This window comes from Notolepis coatsorum (assembly GCF_963971535.1).
Source record: "Notolepis coatsorum genome assembly, chromosome: 2".
In the NCBI taxonomy this organism is placed as follows: Eukaryota; Metazoa; Chordata; class Actinopteri; order Aulopiformes; family Paralepididae; genus Notolepis; species Notolepis coatsorum.
In genome coordinates, this window is record NC_140166.1 from 172,992,459 (window position 1) to 173,011,624 (window position 19,166).

At 42.2% G+C, this 19,166-nt stretch overlaps 1 protein-coding gene across 1 annotated transcript in view; it reads left to right on the forward strand.

The window, feature by feature from the left end:
- Positions 1-7,331, forward strand: part of tprg1 (tumor protein p63 regulated 1) — a 46,100-nt gene extending 38,769 nt beyond the window's left edge. The window contains exons 5-6 of the mRNA XM_084307885.1: positions 1,172-1,325; positions 6,212-7,331. Of these exons, the coding sequence (XP_084164011.1) occupies positions 1,172-1,325; positions 6,212-6,406 (349 nt within the window). The 3' untranslated portion in view covers positions 6,407-7,331. The remainder of the gene's footprint in view (positions 1-1,171; positions 1,326-6,211) is intronic.
- Positions 7,332-19,166: the final 11,835 nt, after the last annotated feature.

Sequence of the window (19,166 nt, forward strand, 5' to 3'; positions counted from 1 at the left end):
CGTTTGCATTTAAAACCTACCTGTATTGGGGGCGGCCAGGTAGCTCAGTGGACTAAGCGTCTGTCTACCACCACAGAGCCAGTGGGATCGAATCCGGCTGTGGTGCCTCCGGCTTGGCCGACCGCCCATACTAACACAATTGGCAGTGTTAGCGGGTGGGAAGCCGCCGTGGGTGGGTCCTGGTCGTTGTAAACCGCGACTCCTACAGTTCGGTCGGGGCGCCTGCACAGCAAGGGAAGGATCTGGGAGAGGTAGTGTGACCTTCCACACATTACACTCTCCCAGTGAGAGTCCGCACTGCCAGGTGAAAAGAAGCGGTGGGCTGGCTACACATGTGTCGGAGGAAGCATGTGATACTTTAGTCTCCGCCCTCCCAGACCGACGGTAGGGGGTCGAGTGCGCAACGACCAGGAAGGGGATTGGGAATTGGCATAACGACTAACATTGGGATGGGAGAAAAGGGGGAAAAAGATACCGTACTTTTCGCACTATAAGCCGCACCTGACTATAAGCCGCAGCAGCTAAATTGAATGATGTGTATACATATATAAGCCGCACTGGACTATAAGCCGCAGGTGTTTGAATGTTTAATTACCATATGTAATTAGCTTTGGGACACAATACTGTCGGACAAATAACAAGCATTAACTCATTTACAAGTTGTATTAAGTTTAGCAAATAAGGGAACAGATAAATAACATTTCAATGCAGTCAAAAAAGCAATATTTAGATGTTTACATTTTCGAGTTTGGTCACGTCGAGTCACATATAAGCCGCACCGTTATATAAGCCGCAGGGTCAAAAAATGGGGAAAAAAGCCGCGGCTTATAGTCCAAAAAGTACGGTAATAATAAAAAAAAAAAAAAAGAAAAAAAAACCTACCTGTATTGCTTTTACTACTATCAAATTTAAATTATGACCCTAAATTACAGAGAAGATGGTGGTGATTATTACAGAACTAATATCATCCGATGAGCTTGTGTTTGTCGAAATATGGTAGGTAATTTGCGCAGGATCTTTTGCTACACAAATTATGGACATGGGCATGGCAGATTCGCACTGGTTTAAGACCACAGACATCCTCCGCAATTATTACAAATGACTAGAGTCTTACTGGCCTCATCCTCTAAGCTAACATGTAATATCATTATCTGTCCCTGTGTGTTTCCAGGAGAGAGGGCGAGGGAGTGAGGGTCTTCTGGGACAGGTTGAGAGAGCCCTCCTTTGCGTCCAAGTGGAACCCCTTTGCCACAGATTACCCCTTCCTCACCTTCACCTACCACCCTGTCAGGAATGTCGATGAGAAGTTTGCTGCCCTCTGTGAAGTAAGTCAACATACTATAGACTGTCACTGGAACTATTAAAGGTCCCATTATTCTAGTTCTTTTCAACAAGTTAATATAGGTCTTTGAGGTCCCCTAAACATGTCTTTCAAGTTTTTGCCGAAAAGAAAAACACTCAGCTTATGCATCCTGGCAGCCTCTATACCCCTCTGTTTCAGTTCTGCTCTCCATGGGCTGATTATTTGCCTGTAACGAGCGAGTCGCTTTTATTGTACAAATATGATAATTATCGTATATATCTAGCAATGGTGAACAAGCCTTAGCCTGTACTGTCAACAAAATCCTATCAAACTGTCAAACTAGATGTTGCAGATCAACTATGACTCAAGATCAACAATATCATATCAAACTTACCGTTTAAAATGTTGTCAGAAACGGGGCGCCCCGGTGGCACACCACGTAAAATACGCTTGCAGTGTAAATCGCAACGTCCTGGGTTAGAATCCGGCCCAGGACATGTGTTGCATGTCTTCCCCCATCTCTATCCCAATTTGTCTCTGTCCTGTCAATAAAAAGCAATTAAAAATGCCCTAAAGAATATCTTAAAGAATTTCAATAATGTTTTCAACTTTGTTCAACTTTAGGTAGAAAAGAGAAGTTTTACGAGTGAGTCGCCATCTTATACACATGCATTTGTCTTTTCACATACACATACGAGCTACATACACACGAGCTAGTCAAGATGAGAAGCTCGTTCAGCCACAGACTCATCCCCCCCCGACACTCAACTAACCGCCTCGGACAGTCCTTCATACCAGCGGCCATCAGGCTCCACAACAGTGGGCAGCGACTAGCAGCCTCCAGGCCCCACAACAGGGGGCAGCGACAGCGACTGCTACCAGACATTGACCTGGGACTTATAGGAACCCAAGGGGGACAAAGTAGACTACCCTGGTACTTTGATTAATGTATACTCAGTAGATAGTAAATTATTATAACACTACCTCTTGCATACTGCACCTCATGTGACACTGTGAATAATGTGAATATTCCTCAGCTAGTCAGATAGTAAATTATATTGACCATATTGATCAAATTGTTTACACTGCCTGTGTTGTCTTTTACTACCTGTATACTGTGTTGTTTTACTACCTGTACCCCTCCCCCCCTCCCCCCCATGCTGCTATGATGCCTGAATTTCCCCAAGGGGATCAATAAAGGAATATCTTATCTTATCTTATCTTATCTTATCTTATACACGCATATATAATTGATGTGACTGTAATTCTGAATGGCTTATTTCAATAGGGAGGGTTCCTGTCACAGCTGAACTGTAGAAACTGTACTATGTACATATTTCACAATTGCTCAGTGACAACCCATCATTGTGTAAAAACTATGCAAGACACAGGAAAAAGCTATTTTTACAATTGGGGCCCATTAACACTTTCTGTGCCAGCAGGGGGCACACGATTTAGTGCTTGAATGCCCACCATCCACTTCAATGTTAGCGTTAATAACGCCTAATCTATGTTTTAAATTATGGCTATGTGTCTAATATGCCGTCGCTTATCAATTTCCAGTCAACATTGTCGAAGCGGATTTTTTTTTTATCGGTTCATTTTCGTTTTATAGCATTTTGAAAAGCCCTCGTTTTCAAGGAAAATAAAAAGATTCCATAATAAACGCCCTGTACTGGAATATTCTAGAATACACAAAAACGTTGTAATTTTTTGGCCTATTTATGAATCGTTTTCAAATAAACGCTAGATTATCGATAGTATATGTGTACGTATGCACGGCACGCTATATAGGCGATCTGAAAAATCGATTCTCTGATTTCCTCAAAGCCATCGCCCACACACACACACACACATAGGGCGAACGCTGAGAGCTCAGCGAATACAACTCTGATTATCCCAAGACTTGTAAAATAGATTCCTTACCTCAGATCAGATGTTCTCCAAAAAGAACATTCCAATTCCTGATCGCCATTCCAAAAATCGATCACTTTTATTGATCCAACGCTACATACTGTAAACACATATTCCACGCTGTTCTGATGGTCCACAATGAATCCGATCGGCTCGGGTTACATGCCTGAGAAGTAAAATGTGGATTCTGGATTTTTCTTTTCTCATCCATTTTCATTGAGTCCATTCCAAAAGGGTGCATTACCATCTGGGAGACGATAGGGGGCGGTTTTTTCACATCTGAGCTCCTGATGGGGCTGGTTTACCAACGGTAGACTCGGTTGATGAAATATGAATTCAGATTGCTAATAAAAAAATAACACGCTAATTGTCGTGGTGGGCATTCAGGGGGCGGGCTGATAACACGTGTTATGTCGTGGTGGGCACTGAAAGAGTTAAGGCATAAGAGACTAATTCTGTGTTATGACTCAACATTTGATTTGTCAGCACATATCCAATGAATTCAGGAATGTTGTTTGAATATAAAATCTTCCTAATCCAGGAAAACTCCCTCCTCTGTAGAAAAATGAGTGTCATTACTAGTCAGACGAATAAATTCTATGGTACGCTCTGCCATGTGAGTGAGTCATTGCACACCCAGTGAAAGTGCTTCTTTGGAATCAGTAATCAGATATCTATGATCTGTGTGTAATCTAATCTACCTGTATATGCTTTTGACCTGTACACAAAAGCACCAAAAACACACAGCAAATAACCCCAGTAGAGAGTGTTTATTCACCATTCACACCATACCTATTCTTTCTTGACACAAGATCAGCATTATTACACGGATTACTGCATGTCAATACTCAAATAATTGCAAAGTCTGATAGAGCTGATGCAGTGCTTCAACAGACGGTTTGACATGTCAACAGTCTAAATGCTCAATGGTACATGGTAGCATAAAGCCAGTGTGCATGACAAATATTAAGCAATGGATTTTGCCACTGGCATATGAATGCATACAGATTTGCCTATCTTTTGGTATTGAGCAAAGATCGTTGCACACCTGCTCTATATCATGCATAGTAAAAATAATACAACTTTTGAGTAGGAACTATAAGCATTAATTCCAGTAATTTCAGACCAACCAGCTGCATCTTCTGTGAAATTATAGTTGTCTCACGGACCCAAACACTGGTGCCCAGAGACCTGGAAACAAATCTTCCAAGAATGCGACGCAATGAGTGTCCCAGTCCCCCCCTCCCTCGCTCGAGAACGAGAGGCGAGCCTTATGGGGGCCCCTTGAAGAATACGCTGTGTGCAGACAGCTTAGGCGTCACAACAGAAGGGAGATTTTGACAAGAGACTTTGACTGTTGACCTACACCTCCCTCCCTCCCTCCCTCCCTCTCCCGCCTCCACTCACACACCTCCAGGAGAGGTTTGCCTCCACATCTAAATAATGTGTCAGTGCCCGGAGAAGAATCGTATTCATTTACATTTACATTTACATTTAGTCATTTAGCTGACGCTTTTATCCAAAGCGACTTACAAGTTCTGTGCGACAAGACAGCAAGAAGGGTATAACTCTATCAGCTGAGTAACAATGTTCATCAAAGTGTTGCGTGTTACAGTGTAGGTTAGTTTATTAGGACAAGTGCATGACATTAAGGTTAGTCGGGGTTAGATTTTTTTTTATCATTTCAGATAATGGAATTCAGGAGACCTCCCAAATCATGTCACCAGAAGACGCGTAGGAAAGTCTTAATCCGACAGGACTGGGTCCCTATACAGCCGTTTGACTAAAGGCTGAAACAAGAACCGTCTGGGTTCTTCATCTGTGGTGGTTATGAGCGTTCATAGCTCCACACAACGTTCTTCATCTGTGGTAATTATGAGCGTTCATAGCTCCACACAACGTTCTTCATCTGTGGTGATTATGAGCGTTCATAGCTCCACACAACGTTCTTCATCTGCGGTGGTTATGAGCGCTCATAGCTCCACACAACGTTCTTCATCTGTGGTGGTTATGAGCGCTCATAGCTCCACACAACGTTCTTCATCTGTGGTGGTTATGAGCGCTCATAGCTCCACACAACGTTCTTCATCTGTGGTGGTTATGAGCGCTCATAGCTCCACACAACGTTCTTCATCTGTGGTGGTTATGAGCGTTCATAGCTCCACACAACGTTCTTCATCTGTGGTGGTTATGAGCGTTCATAGCGCCACACAACGTTCTTCATCTGCGGTGGTTATGAGCGTTCATAGCTCCACACAACGTTCTCTGCTAATCTCTCTTCCAAAAAAGAGCAACGTTGTCCTTAACGCATCCAAGTAAAGCAGACATGTGTGGGTGGTGCTGCATCGCATCGTTACATTTTGGGAGAAGTGCACATCTCTACTGGTAGGCTCGGGACCGGCCACACCTCCGGTGGCATTTTCACGTCTTGAGTATGAATTAGGCTTTTAAAGGAACACGTCAATAGTATGGGAATTGCACTTACCGCCTTCTCCAGAATCGGTCAAAACCAATTTTCTCTCGGTGCGCTAAGTAGAAAGCTATCCGGCTGCAAGCTAACCTAGCTTAGCACAAATTAATGGAAGCAGATATAGACCAGCTAGCCTAGCTGTTGGCCAAACACACCTTTTTTAAGTGTCCACTTCCATTCATAAAAAGCAATAGTCTGTGTCTGATCGATTGTACTGCCGTATGCATGGTGTACATACAACGTATACTTGGTGGAGGTTATGTTTGTTTGTGAATTGTTTGCTGACTGGAAATGACTTGGTGGAATGGTAAATAGAAAGGATCATGTAGCAGCCATTACCTCTATACCTCAAACGTCTGTTCTGCTCTGTATATGATTCATCCTAATCTCTTTTGCATACTGTATTTGCACACTTAACAGATCACCTACTGAAAATGTCATACAGATATTTATGTACCTGTAACATGAAGAAATTAGACACATGATTTCTGACACATAGCGCATCCTACACCTCCTGTCCACAGATCCAGAACTTCCGTGAACAGCTTAGAGAGGCAGCTCTGAAAGCCCATGGCGTGAGGCCTGTTGAGGGGAAAGCTAACGGCGTCCTGGTCCTGAATCAGTCCATCTACACCGAGGCGTACGTGGGCCTCATGTCCTTGGTAGGGAACCAGAACAAACTGGGCTACTGCCTGGCAAGAGGAAACCTCGGCTTCTAAAACTCCATCACTTCTACATTGTATTTATGGATTCCTTTGGCTTGATTTCTCACATCTTATGTTTATATTTTAAATAATTCGGTAATTGAGGTTCAGTTGAATACTTGTTGTTTACAGATGTGGAGGAGTGACCTTTATTTGAAATTATATTGTTCTGACGTCATTTTACATAGCTTTTTTTTAGTTATTTTTTTAAATTTAAATAAAAATGTCAGCTACTTTATAATCCTGTCTAGATTCATTAAAATTAATTATACTCAGGAAGATGTTGTCCCCTGCTGTTGTTGAGGAGCTTTGCGTTTTCCTCCTCAGTGCTATGATAATTTAGTACTTTCGCAACAGGGCCCCTATTTTCTCTGTTTAAGAGCTCATCCCTGCACCTCTCACTTCCTTTAGAGAAGCACTAGAGCATGGGAGCACATTTTTGTTAGTTTTGTTTTTATTGTTCATAGTGTGTATTATTACAGAGCACAAGGTGCCGGATTTCCCCCCAGATTTAGCCGTTTATCCATCTGCCTTATTTGTTTGTAGCAGTTTGCTGCAGTCAAAGCACATAAGGGTAGTATATTACAGAATTTGAAGATGTGTTATTAATGCTTGGTCCATGTTAGCTTCCAAAGTACAAGTTTTGGTTCATTTGTACAAATCATTCCTGTTTTGTGCCATTTAAAGATGCTATAGATAACATTCAGCCACTAGATGTCACACTAGAGCACCAGCACCTCATGTAAGCAATCAGGTGCATTCCACGTGGGGAAATGGAAAGTAGGGAGGGGATTACATGCCTGCAACATGTAAACAACAACACTCATTTTGGACCCGCAAAGATATTTTAAATGATAAATTCATTAGTCAATAATCTTTCTAAAAGCTCTGTGGATGTATATATTCTTTTGGACATGATTACATAAAGACTTTTGGCTTATTTCTTGTGTGAATCTTGATTCTTGGATTCTTCTATATGTTTTGACTATAACCATCATTGTATATAATAATAATTATTTGACTTGTTTATCCATAATTGACCTACAGCGTCATCATTGGCACCACCAGTCACAATGGTTGTGGGTGTGGTTTTCTTCTATTTGCAGCAGGATATAACAAACATTTTCACAAACAGCACTTGATATTCAACAGTGGTTTCCGAGCATGAAACACGACACCAATCACATGCCAATTTGGTCACTAATTTTCCTCATAACGTATGACACTGACTTTCTGATTGCCAAGTGTAAAACAAACTCAACAAACGTATAGACAGCAATTAAGTTATTTTCTAGCCATTCTTGTCAGGAAATAAGGTCAAGTAGGCTTTGCCCCTGAAACACAAGTAGCTGTTTCCCTAAAGGGAAAGTATATTTATGTTTAAGTTCATCACCTTTAGTATCGTATAGCATGTCCTGAGGGTAAGAAGGGGTTAACACGTTTCCTCCCCAGAATGAGGACGTGCCTCTAATCCAGGATCAAGCACTGCTCTGCCCTGGAGCAAGGCACCACCTCATCCAGAGTTCTGCTCGTCAAGTTGTAAAAACCCTGGATCAACTGCCAGATATGCTACTAGCACATAAAAGAATATAGTTCAGGCCCTCGAGAAGACTTTCACAATTGAATCCTCCAGATGAAAATAATAATAATAATAATAATAATAATAATAATAATAATAATAATAATAATAATAACTTTATTTGTATAGCACTTTTCATACAGAAGTTGCAGTTCAAAGTGCTTCACAACAGTGAAAAATACAGGCATAAGCGAGCATAAAAAAGATAGAGAGGTAGCAAGGTAAGGTAAATCACAGTGTTTCACATTAGGATCCCAATAGTTTGCAGTTTCATTCAGTAATACAAATAATAAAAATAGAATAGACAGAGTAAAAAAAAAAGTGCAGTTTGATTCAGTTTAAAAATAGGCTAAAAATAATAAAATAGAACGCCAGAACGGACATACAACAGGGTATTTAACATACAACAGAGCAGTGCATCAGTAAAAAGTGTGATAAAATAGTTCAATAAAAATATAACAGAGCAGTGCATCGCTCTTAATACTAAGTTTCTTTACAAAGTACAGTTCTAAATGACCTTATAGAACAACAGAGCAGTGCGTCGCTCACAACTTAACAACAGAGCAGTGCATCGCTTAACTTTTAAGTTTCTTTACAAATTTCAGTTTTGAATTACAACAGAGCAGTGCGAAAAGCCATGCAAGTCGGTTTAAAAATGTCAGAACCATGTTTTTCAAACCTAATCAAAGGATGTGAAGTTGGGAGTGTATTATAGACCGGTTTCTTGTCCACGTCAGACTCAGTGTGCACGTGCATCAAGGAGGCAAAAAGGAATGCACTGTACAACGGAGCAGACTACAATATATTTGCGTCATGCTAGTGATCTAAACAATGAATCCCTACCAAAGCTACAGTAGATATGTAAAAGGTGAAAGACTCACACTCACACACTACAGTAGAAGCTAGCTCGTTAAAACAATGCTGATAGTATTTATAGTCACAGGCAAAAACAACAGAAAACATGACATAAATATGGAAAAAGGCAGACATGCACAATTCAGGGGGATGGATCCAACGAAATACAGCAAATACAAAAAAGGAAAAACAGTTGTGTAGTTCCTGTATCAAGATAAGAGCTCAGTCAATCAACTAGAAAATGAAAGTATGTTTCAATTTCAATTTTGTATCTTGGTGATGCTTTGCTTACTTAGATCAGGGGTTCCCAAACTTTTCAGGCCGCAACCCCCAAATAACGGTGTCAGAGAGCCGCGACCCCCACTATTATAGGAGGTAAAAAAAAATTATGGAAATGTATGGTTGAAACAGGCAAACGTTCAAACGCACACACACTAATAAGCATTGGAGGCTTTTAACCAGGGCCGGACTGGGGAAATCATTCAGGCCAGGAAATATAGTGCAAAATATAGCCCCATTCAGGCCACTTTTTAAGCAGGGGGACCACCAGGATTTTTTTTGTTACAAAGATTTCATTTCCTGCTTTCTGGTGAAGGAATTTTTTTATTTGTACCCTTTAAATGCCAGTGTTTGTGATGGCATCACAACTTATTGTTAAAAAACAGGCTAGCATATGTATGATTAGCAACAACACTGATTTTGATGGATTTTCAGTTTTTTTGTAATGTCAGATTGAAAAGAATACAATCTTTTATTCAACTTCAGCCCTGATCATAACACCACATATTCATTTTATAATTCTAACCCTTTAAATGCCAGTGTGTGTGATGGCATATATTTGCAATATATCAAATGCAAAGTAGATTTTTCTGGGGGGGATTATTACAGGCTAGCATGTGTCAATGATTAGCAACAACAGGGGTAAGGGTCCCGCCTCCACCAATCACATGCGGCTCCCTTTGTGTGTGTGTGAGAGCAAGAGAGAGAGAGAGTTCTCCAACTTGTGTGAGTTGCAGTGATCTCCTGGTTGTTCCCCACCTAGGTTATCTAACTATTGCGCTGCTGCAACTAGAAACACTGGCCTGGCCTGCTTCTAAGTTCAGTGGCCTGACTGCATACATTTTTTATAAATTTTTTTAAATCATCTGGCGACCACCTGGGGGTCGCGACCCCCACTTTGGGAACCCCTGACTTAGATCATTGATTGGACCTTTAAAGATGGTAGAGGTTGAGTATCAGGTGATTACAATTACACTCAAAGTGATGATGTAATGACTCCAAAGATGGCCGCGAAAACAAACAAGAATGACCCAGAATGACAAATGTTAAAGTAGTTGTGCTCTTGTGATTGGTCGAAGATTGGCAAGGCTTATCTTTTCTTATGGGTACTGTAGTAGTTGCCATGGAGTAAAGATTACGATATGAAACACATTTTCTCAAATATTAAGTTAAAACGTTTACCTTTATTGGTTTTAACAGTATACAAATTAAATAATCTATACCTCTGAAAGATTATGAACCTACACAATACAGTTTGGCTGTAATACTTACTAGTTACTTACTAGTTTTGATCTTCAATGGGTGGCTAGTGGCTACAATGGGGGAAGATCATAGGTGGAACCTCACTCCCAGGTCTATACAGTAGTTGACAGGAAATAAACGGGGGCCAAGCTGTTCCCCTAGCAACGGAAAAGCAATGTAATTCTTCTGAAAAGGCTATAGGCTACATTCAATCAATATTTATTTGATTTATATATATTAATTAATTAATTTGTGTTTGATAAAGCATAAAAGACCAGGGTTTTTAGTGATAGCTCTTTCATCATCAGTGGTGTGTTTATTCTGTTTCGTTTCCATGGAGAGCATAATGATAATAATTTCATTCGTCATTTGAAGGCATACTTTTACTACCTTGACATTACCTTAGCTACAGGCATGGGTGTCAACTTCAACTAGGTTTGAGTTATAGTGCGATGACAACACACAATCCATCGCCAGCTGAAGTTATATTGCACAGAACCCAGGCATAAACTGGGTCCGTAGGCAGCCTTTACTCACAGTGCAACAAAAACACAACAGTACAAAATGGCTGACCAACTCACGTATATAACATATATATATAACACTACCTTATGCATACTGCACCTTATGTGACACTGTGAATACTGTATATTTCAGTTAGTTAGATAGTAAATTATATTGACTTATTTGTTTACACTGCTTGTGTTGTTTTTACTACCTGTACCCCCATCCCCCATGCTGCTATGATGCCTGAATTTCCCCAAGGGGATCAATAAAGGAATATCTTATCTTATCTTATCTGTATACACTCTTGTGATACTGGTCCAACCCCTTTCTACCATCAAACAATTAAAACAGACACAAATAAGCAAACAGAACAAGGTACACCAAACGTTCCAAAACGACCGTGCTTCTGCCGCTTGTGCCTTCCCTCGGAGAAGGGACACAACAACACTGCTTAACTTACATATACAATGAATCTAGTTGTAACTAAGAGATCCGCTGAAAAAGGTAATCATTTACGTGCATAGATCACACTGGATCGATCAACTTACAACTAACATCCCGGTTGACAAGATGAGAGTGCTGAAACGGCCAATAGTCAACTTTAACTTTGAGATGGGAACCCCTCAAACCGGGGTTCCGGCACTATGATGGTCCTCACGGCCTGCAGCACGATCACAACACAACTTCCTTCCAAACAGTTCCTGAACTATGAAAAAGTCCCTCCTTTGCACTGGCGGGTCTCTTGGCCTGCTTTCTCACACAGGGGACTTTGTCTTGGCAGGGTCCCCTGACCGGATGCCTTGACGGTGGTAAAAAGCAAGCGTACGCAAAAGGTCTTGAGTATAATCCAGAGGCTGTCACCACGCCAGCTGAGCTTATATTACACACCAAGACACAAACCGGGTCAGTAGGCAGGCTTTGATCACAGTGGCAACGGCGAGAACAACACAAACACAACACACACAAACACAACAGCACAAAATGGCCGACCAACTCGCCCCCAAAAATGGACTGTGTCACTAAACAGCGTAAATAATAAAGGAATATTTAAAATTAGATATATTTAAATGATTTCATTTGTTGATACAGTTATATGAAATGTTCCACTTTAATCAGTGCTTAAGTGTAATTACAGCCTGTTCCCCTCCTGCTCCCTATGCCATTATTTTGATGACGGATATCGTTAAGGGCTTTTCTTAACTTGGCTTTTAAACTTCAAGTGGTATGTGATTGGCTTCTAAGGCCAAGGTGTGGGGTGAATGTCAGCATGCTTATGTGAGAAAGGGTGTGTCCTTAAGGCAGGGAAGCAGAGAAGGTGTGTCCTACTATGTGTTCCATCTCTGTGTCCCTGGATGTTCAACTCCAGTTATGTGTGGTTAACCATTAAGAGATTCTATCGGAATCAAAACGACAGTACTTTCATTGGTAGGTACATACTGTAGCGGTAGCACATACAAGGATTTTCTTTTGTGTGTGTACACTCTTCATATTGCACAGGCTTAACACTACAAAGTACGTAAGAAGAACCTCACATACCTTGCAAGGATTGGCGAACATAGGCAGCAGGTACAATTTACATTCACATTGATTAAGGAAGTTATGAACTGTCTCAAATATACTGTACATAGATATGTTTTCAGTGCTGTCTATACTGATATAGTAGATAGTAGAAATGTCCAATAATCAATCATTCTAGTGATTATTGTTAGCTGCACAATGCTAACTGCCCTGGTAGCTAACCATGTTTAAAATTTGTAATAGTAACACTGTTTATTTTCTGGTACTACACACAACTGTTATTAAGCTACAGTATATCCTTATGGTGAAATGATGAGAAATGTTTTGTATGACATGCAGTATGATTCAATACTTCCTCAAGTCATCTGACCCTCATTGCAAGAAAAGAAAAAAACATAATAATAACATGAAAGCCCATAGATCAAAACAGAAAAAATATCTTAGTGTGTGAACTATACACACACTAAATTAATTATCGACCTTTGCTGTTGTGCAATTAGGTGTATATCACTGCATTGGTGCATTGGTGAAGTGCGGTAGAAGATTAATCACTTTAAAGTCTTTCTAATCAGCGTTCCATTCTGGAAAGGTAAGCTATTGCCCAGGGCTAGAGAATATGGCTTACAGTGCTTCACTCCAATTATTTTCCACTAGTATAACATCAAACCCATCATCTGGCAGTTCGCTGCCTCTTCCCTGACAATTGCTAAAGACTGACTTTATTGTTTACACTACTAGCAAGAATGAAACTCGGTTTCAGGTCACGCAGGCCCCCCGAGAGAATTTGGAATTCTAGAGTAAATTCCATAAGCTGCTCAGTGAATTATCTAAATGCTCTCTCGTGTGTTGTCAACATGGGTGTCACCAGACCCTTTTTAGGGGGGCCCAAGTCTCCCTTTAAATTCCTTTAGCGCCCCTAATATATATATATATATATATATATATATATATATATATATATATATATATATAAAAATCTTAGCCCCATTAGCCAACAGGCTCTAGCGTGCAAATTCTTTAAAGGAACACCAATATTATGGGAAATGCGATTACCATCTTCTCCGGAACTAGACAGATAGATACCAATTTCCTCTCTGTGTGTTCAGTAGGCTAGTGGTCCATATCTGCTTCCATTCATTTGTACTAAGCTAGGTTAGCTTGCAGCCGGATAGTCTTCTACTGAACGCACAGAGAGGAAATTGTTATCCTGGCGTGTTCATAGTGTGAAGGTAAAAGGTCATTTTGAAAGTCAAGAATATTGATTGACTTGCAAGTTAACTAATATCATTGATAGCTTTTGATGCTATAACATAACGTTAGCTAGCTGATAATTACACTTTTAACCAAACTAATTGACAAACATAATGTGTAATTCATGGCACAATTCAAACGGGATAAAATCAATCAAATCAAATTTATTTGTAAGGCCCGACAACACACGTTAATGTCCCCATGGGCCGGACACATCTTCTTTAAACAAGTCAAGAAGAAACACGAAAGTGTCTATTGCTGTTGACTAAGTGTTTTTTGGTCTAGCGCAGGGGTTCTCAAACTTTTTTATACCACAACCCCATTTTATTTAGATTTCTTTTTGGCGACCCCACACTTAACTCTTTTTCTGAATTCTCGTGTTTCAAATCCAACCGTTGAGCGCCAAAAACGAGAACTCGTTTTTAGATCCTTTTTTCGATTTTCCCATTCTAAACACTCACGCAGACCTTTGTGACTCATCTGAGACCTTGAAATTGCAATGACGATTGAATCCCGCCATGTGGCAGTATCGCCTACCTTATGAACATGCATATGGCCCAGCTTAGTGTGGGTGGCCCCAGCCCCCAAACAACTAGGGACTCACTCTACTAGTAGGTTGCAAGCAGCTGTGAGCAGGACGACATTGGCGATCAAGCACCCACCCACCCACACCCATCAGCACCGGCACCCTACCCCCAACAGCAGCAGCAGCAGACTGCCCATCACCCACAAACACTAACCCCACCACCCCAGCCAACAGCACACTACCTACGGAGACATCAGCCCCAACCCTGACCATCACTAACAGCCAGGTCAAGAGGCAGCTCTCCAAGATTAGTGTGAATAAGGCCAGAGGACCGGACAACACCAATCCCAGGGTGCTCAAAGCATGTGCGGAGCAGCTGGCAGCACCGCTCCAACATCTCTTCAACCTCTCCCTGAGGCTGGAGAGGGTGCCCCAGCTCTGGAAGACCTCCTGCATTGTCCCGGTGCCCAAGAAGGGACGACCCAGCACCCTCAACGACTACAGGCCAGTTACTCTGACGTCACACGTCATGAAGAAGTTTGAGAGACTGGTCCTGCAACATCTCAAGCCCCTGGTGCGTGACTCCCTCGACCCCCTGCAGTTTGCATACCAGGTAAACATCGGGGTGGAGGACGCCATCATCTATATGCTCCACAGAGCGTACACGCACCTGGAGAAGCCGCGCAGCTCAGTGAGGATTATGTTCTTCGACTTATCCAGTGCCTTCAACACCATCCAGCCGTCACTGCTAGCGGAGAAGCTTTCTGTGATGCAGCTGGAGCACGGCTTGGTGGCCTGGATCAAGGACTACCTCACTGAGAGTCTGCAGTACGTCAGACTAAAGGACAGTCAGTCTGACGTACTGGTGAGCAACACCGGCGCCCCCCAAGGAACTGTGCTGTCACCCTTCCTCTTCACCCTCTATACCTCAGAATTCTGCCGCAACTCAAGCGGGTGCCACCTGCAGAAGTTCTCTGACGACTCCTCCATCGTAAGCTACATCACCGACAATGATGAGGAGGAGTATAGAGCCCTGGTGGAGAGCTTTGTGGGGTGGAGCGACAGCAACCACCTCCAACTCAACACCAGTAAGACCAAGGAGCTGATGGTGGACTTCCGGAGGGGCAAGAAGAGGCCCCCCCCGATTCCCATCACCATCTGAGGGGAGGAGGTGGAGGTGGTGGAGTCATATAAGTTCCTTGGGGTACACCTGAACAATAAACTGGACTGGTCGGACAACACAGAGGCCCTCTACAGGAAGGGACAGAGCAGACTGTTCTTCCTGAGGAGACTCAGGTCCTTCAATGTTTGCAATAGACTGCTGCAGTAATTTTACCAGTCTGTAGTGGTCTGTGTCCTCTTCTATGCTGTGGCATGCTGGGGGGCTACACCAACTCGAGGGACACCAACAAACTCAACAAGCTGGTGAGGAAGGCTAGCTCCGTGGTGGGAGTCGAGCTGGTCAGACTAGAGGTGATGGCAGAGAGGGGGATTAGAAGGAAGCTGGCTGCTATCCTGGAGAATCCCTCCCACCCCCTCTACGACGTCCTAGTCAAGATGAGAAGCACGTTCAGCCACAGACTCATACCCCCCCGACACTCAACTAACCGCCTCGGACAGTCCTTCATACCAGCGGCCATCAGGCTCCACAACAGTGGGCAGGGACTTCTGCCAGACATCCAACTAGAACTAATAGGAACCTAAAAAGGACAATAACACTACCTTATGCATACTGCACCATATGTGAATACTGTGATACTGTGAATACTGTATATTTCTTTCAGTTAGTTAGATAGTAAATTATAACACTACCTTTTGCATACTGCACCTTATGTGATACTGTGAATACTGTATATTTCAGTTAGTTAGATTATAGGAAATTATATTAACTTATTTGTTTACACTGCTTGTGTTGTTTTTACTACCTGTACCCATCCCCCATGCTGCTATGATGCCTGAATTTCCCCAAGGGGATCAATAAAAGAATATCTTATCTTATCTTAGAGCGAATAGAATAGAATAGAAATACTTTAATCATCCACAGGGAAATTTTACACTACAATTCGCTCACATTAAACATTTAGACAGAACAAAGTCACGAATAAGAATAACTAAACAAATTGCCTAAGAATAAAACATATGGGGCACCATTGTGGCGCACCACGTTAGTGCATCGCACACCTACGCGGCTGTCCCGGGTTCGCTTCCCGCTCCCGGTGACATTTGTCGCATGTCTTCCCCGCCTCTTCTCCCGTTCATCCTCTCCTCATCTGTCGGTCATGTCTGACCAGAAAAGCAATAAATGCTAAATAATTTTTCTTTAAAAAAATAATAATACAGTAAAAAATATACAGTAAAAATATACAGAAGTCTACAGTAAGTGTAATATTGAACAGTGTTGTTTTAAAAGTAAAAGTCCAGGAAAATGGTAACTGTCACCCTGTGCTCAGTGATGCAGTGAGGCACAGTGATGCATTGTAAAGTCTGATGGCTGTCGGAATGAAGGACTTCCTGTGCCGTTCAGTGCTACATTTAGGGAGTGTTAGGGGGCTTTCACACTAGCCATCGGGGTCGAATCAGAGCGCGATCGCACCAGAATATCACGTGATGAGAACGCTCCCCCCCGTCCCCGGGGACGCTGATTCGCTCCAAACCTGGACCGCTGGAATAGGTGGTCTCGGTTGTGCGCGCCAGTGTCCCCGACAACGGAGCGGGGGGCGTGGTGTGCAAGCTTACTGTTTTTATTTTTATTTTTTTTGATTGTAATACTTTCATGCTTGCTTGAATTTTGGGTAGATAAAAACATACAGCAACAACTGGACAATACCCACAAAAACGATATTTATGGGCAATTTGGCGAGTTCAGACTTCAACCAAACAAGCATGTTGAGCCTCACGGCTCAGTGGATGAAAACTTCGAGATGAAGCCACGTTACAAGCACAAGACTTCCCTGGCTTGTATTAGGCCTGGCCATTTTTTTTGCCATTGCTATGTCTACTATACATTGGTTTCTTGTTCGAATGCATTTATTTTCTATAGACCAGTGGTGCCCAACCAGTCGGCCGTGATCGACCGGTAGATCAATGACATGCAATATAATTGATGCGAGCAATGGGCTAACGTTAGCTGCTAACTAGTAATAACAAGGCTAAGCTAACTAGCGTTAGCCGCTAACACTGGAAAACGCTCAAAGCGGACTCCACGACACCAGTTCCATTCGTGAGAAAAGGGGGTGGGTTATATTGACAAGGCTTGATAACAGAGGTTCAAATATAACTTCATATTTATTGGTTATTTGTTTCTTTATATCAGCATCCAGTTTCCACCACCGTATGTTAAACTCTTCCTGTGTTGACGTTAGAGTGTGACATCATGGCCTACGGCAGCTTACACGCTCAAAACGCAAACCGTAAACAAAACCCGGAGCGCACCAAGACTGCAGTGTGTACGCAAACTAGAGGGGGGAGAGGGAGGGGGGAAGTTCGCACCCAAGGACGGAGCGAGGACGGAGCAAGGACGGAGCGAGGACGGAGCGGAGCTGATTCGACCCCGAATGGCTAGTGAGAAAGCCCCCTTAGCCTAGCACTGAACATGCTCCTTCTGTCAGCCAAGTCTGTGTATAGTGGGTGGGAGGGGTTTTCCCTGATGGCCTGGAACTTAGCAAGGCGCCTTCTCTCCTCCACCATCGCTAGAGAGTCCAGCTCCACCCCAACCACGCTACTGGCCTTCCTGACCAGCTTATCCAGAACTATTGGATATTATGAAAAAGACTAAATGGAGTACTTCTAAAACAAAGGTAACGTCTATTTTACGTCTACTTTACCGAAACTCCATCATAAAACATGAGTTTGTATGATAGCGGCATCGGAAAACGCCCCCCCCCCCCCCCCCCCCCCCCCCCCCGATGATTTTGTATGGTAGTGTACCTTTTGACAAAGGTAACGTCTATTTTACCGAACCCCCATCCTAAAACATGCGTTTGTATGACCGCAGCATCGGAAAACGACCCCCGCCCCCGATGATTTTGTGAAGAAACATATGGTAGTGTACCTTTTGACAAAGGTAACATCTATTTTACCGAACCCCCATTCTAAACCCCCCCCCCCCCCCCCCCCCCGGCTTTGTGAAGAAACAAGGTCATGTGTTTACCTTTGACCTGGCAATAATATAGGTTTCAGGCGAGCAGCCGCGGGATTTGCGCATACGCTGCACAAAACACACTTTATCTCACAATCTAGAAAATCAGCCTGGATTATTTTGAAACGGGCGATGTTTACCGTGGTATAGCGCACAAACGAAGGGATGTAGAAATTAACTGTTTCGTCCCTGTTGTACTATAAATAGTGTCTGTCAAATGAGCCATACTATTGTCTCCATAGCTATAATATAGAATATACGATGGGTCCGCAAACATCGTGAAAATGGTCAATAACGCTGGCACCAGGGAGTAAAGATGGGAAAACAGCGTGGCAGTCAATGAGTTAATGTATCACGTAATTTCAACATGGAATTAAGGAATAGCAAAATAAAAGCACACGTTGTTGAACGTGATCATGCATATTTATTAGAAAACTTAATTACAGCACTATGTTATCAATACACATTTATAAAACAAGGCATATTTAGCCAAAATATGTTACCAGAACAAACAAATATATATATATATTATATAAAAAAAATCGTATTTGCCAATGCAATGCACTGTCACCTACCCACGACCCCACTTTGGGTCGCGACCCGTGGTTTGAGAACCGCTGGTCTAGCGGAAGGGGAAGGACTCTCCCATTTTGCAGTTTGCTACCTCTCTATCTTTTTTATGCTCGCTTATGCCTGTACTTTTTACTGTTGTGAAGCACTTTGAACTGCAACTTCTGTATGAAAAGTGCTATACAAATAAAGTTATTATTATTATTATTATTATTATTATTATTATTATTATTATTATTATTATTATTATTATTATTATTATTATTATTATTATTATTATTATTATTATTTTCCTCTGGGGGAATTCCCC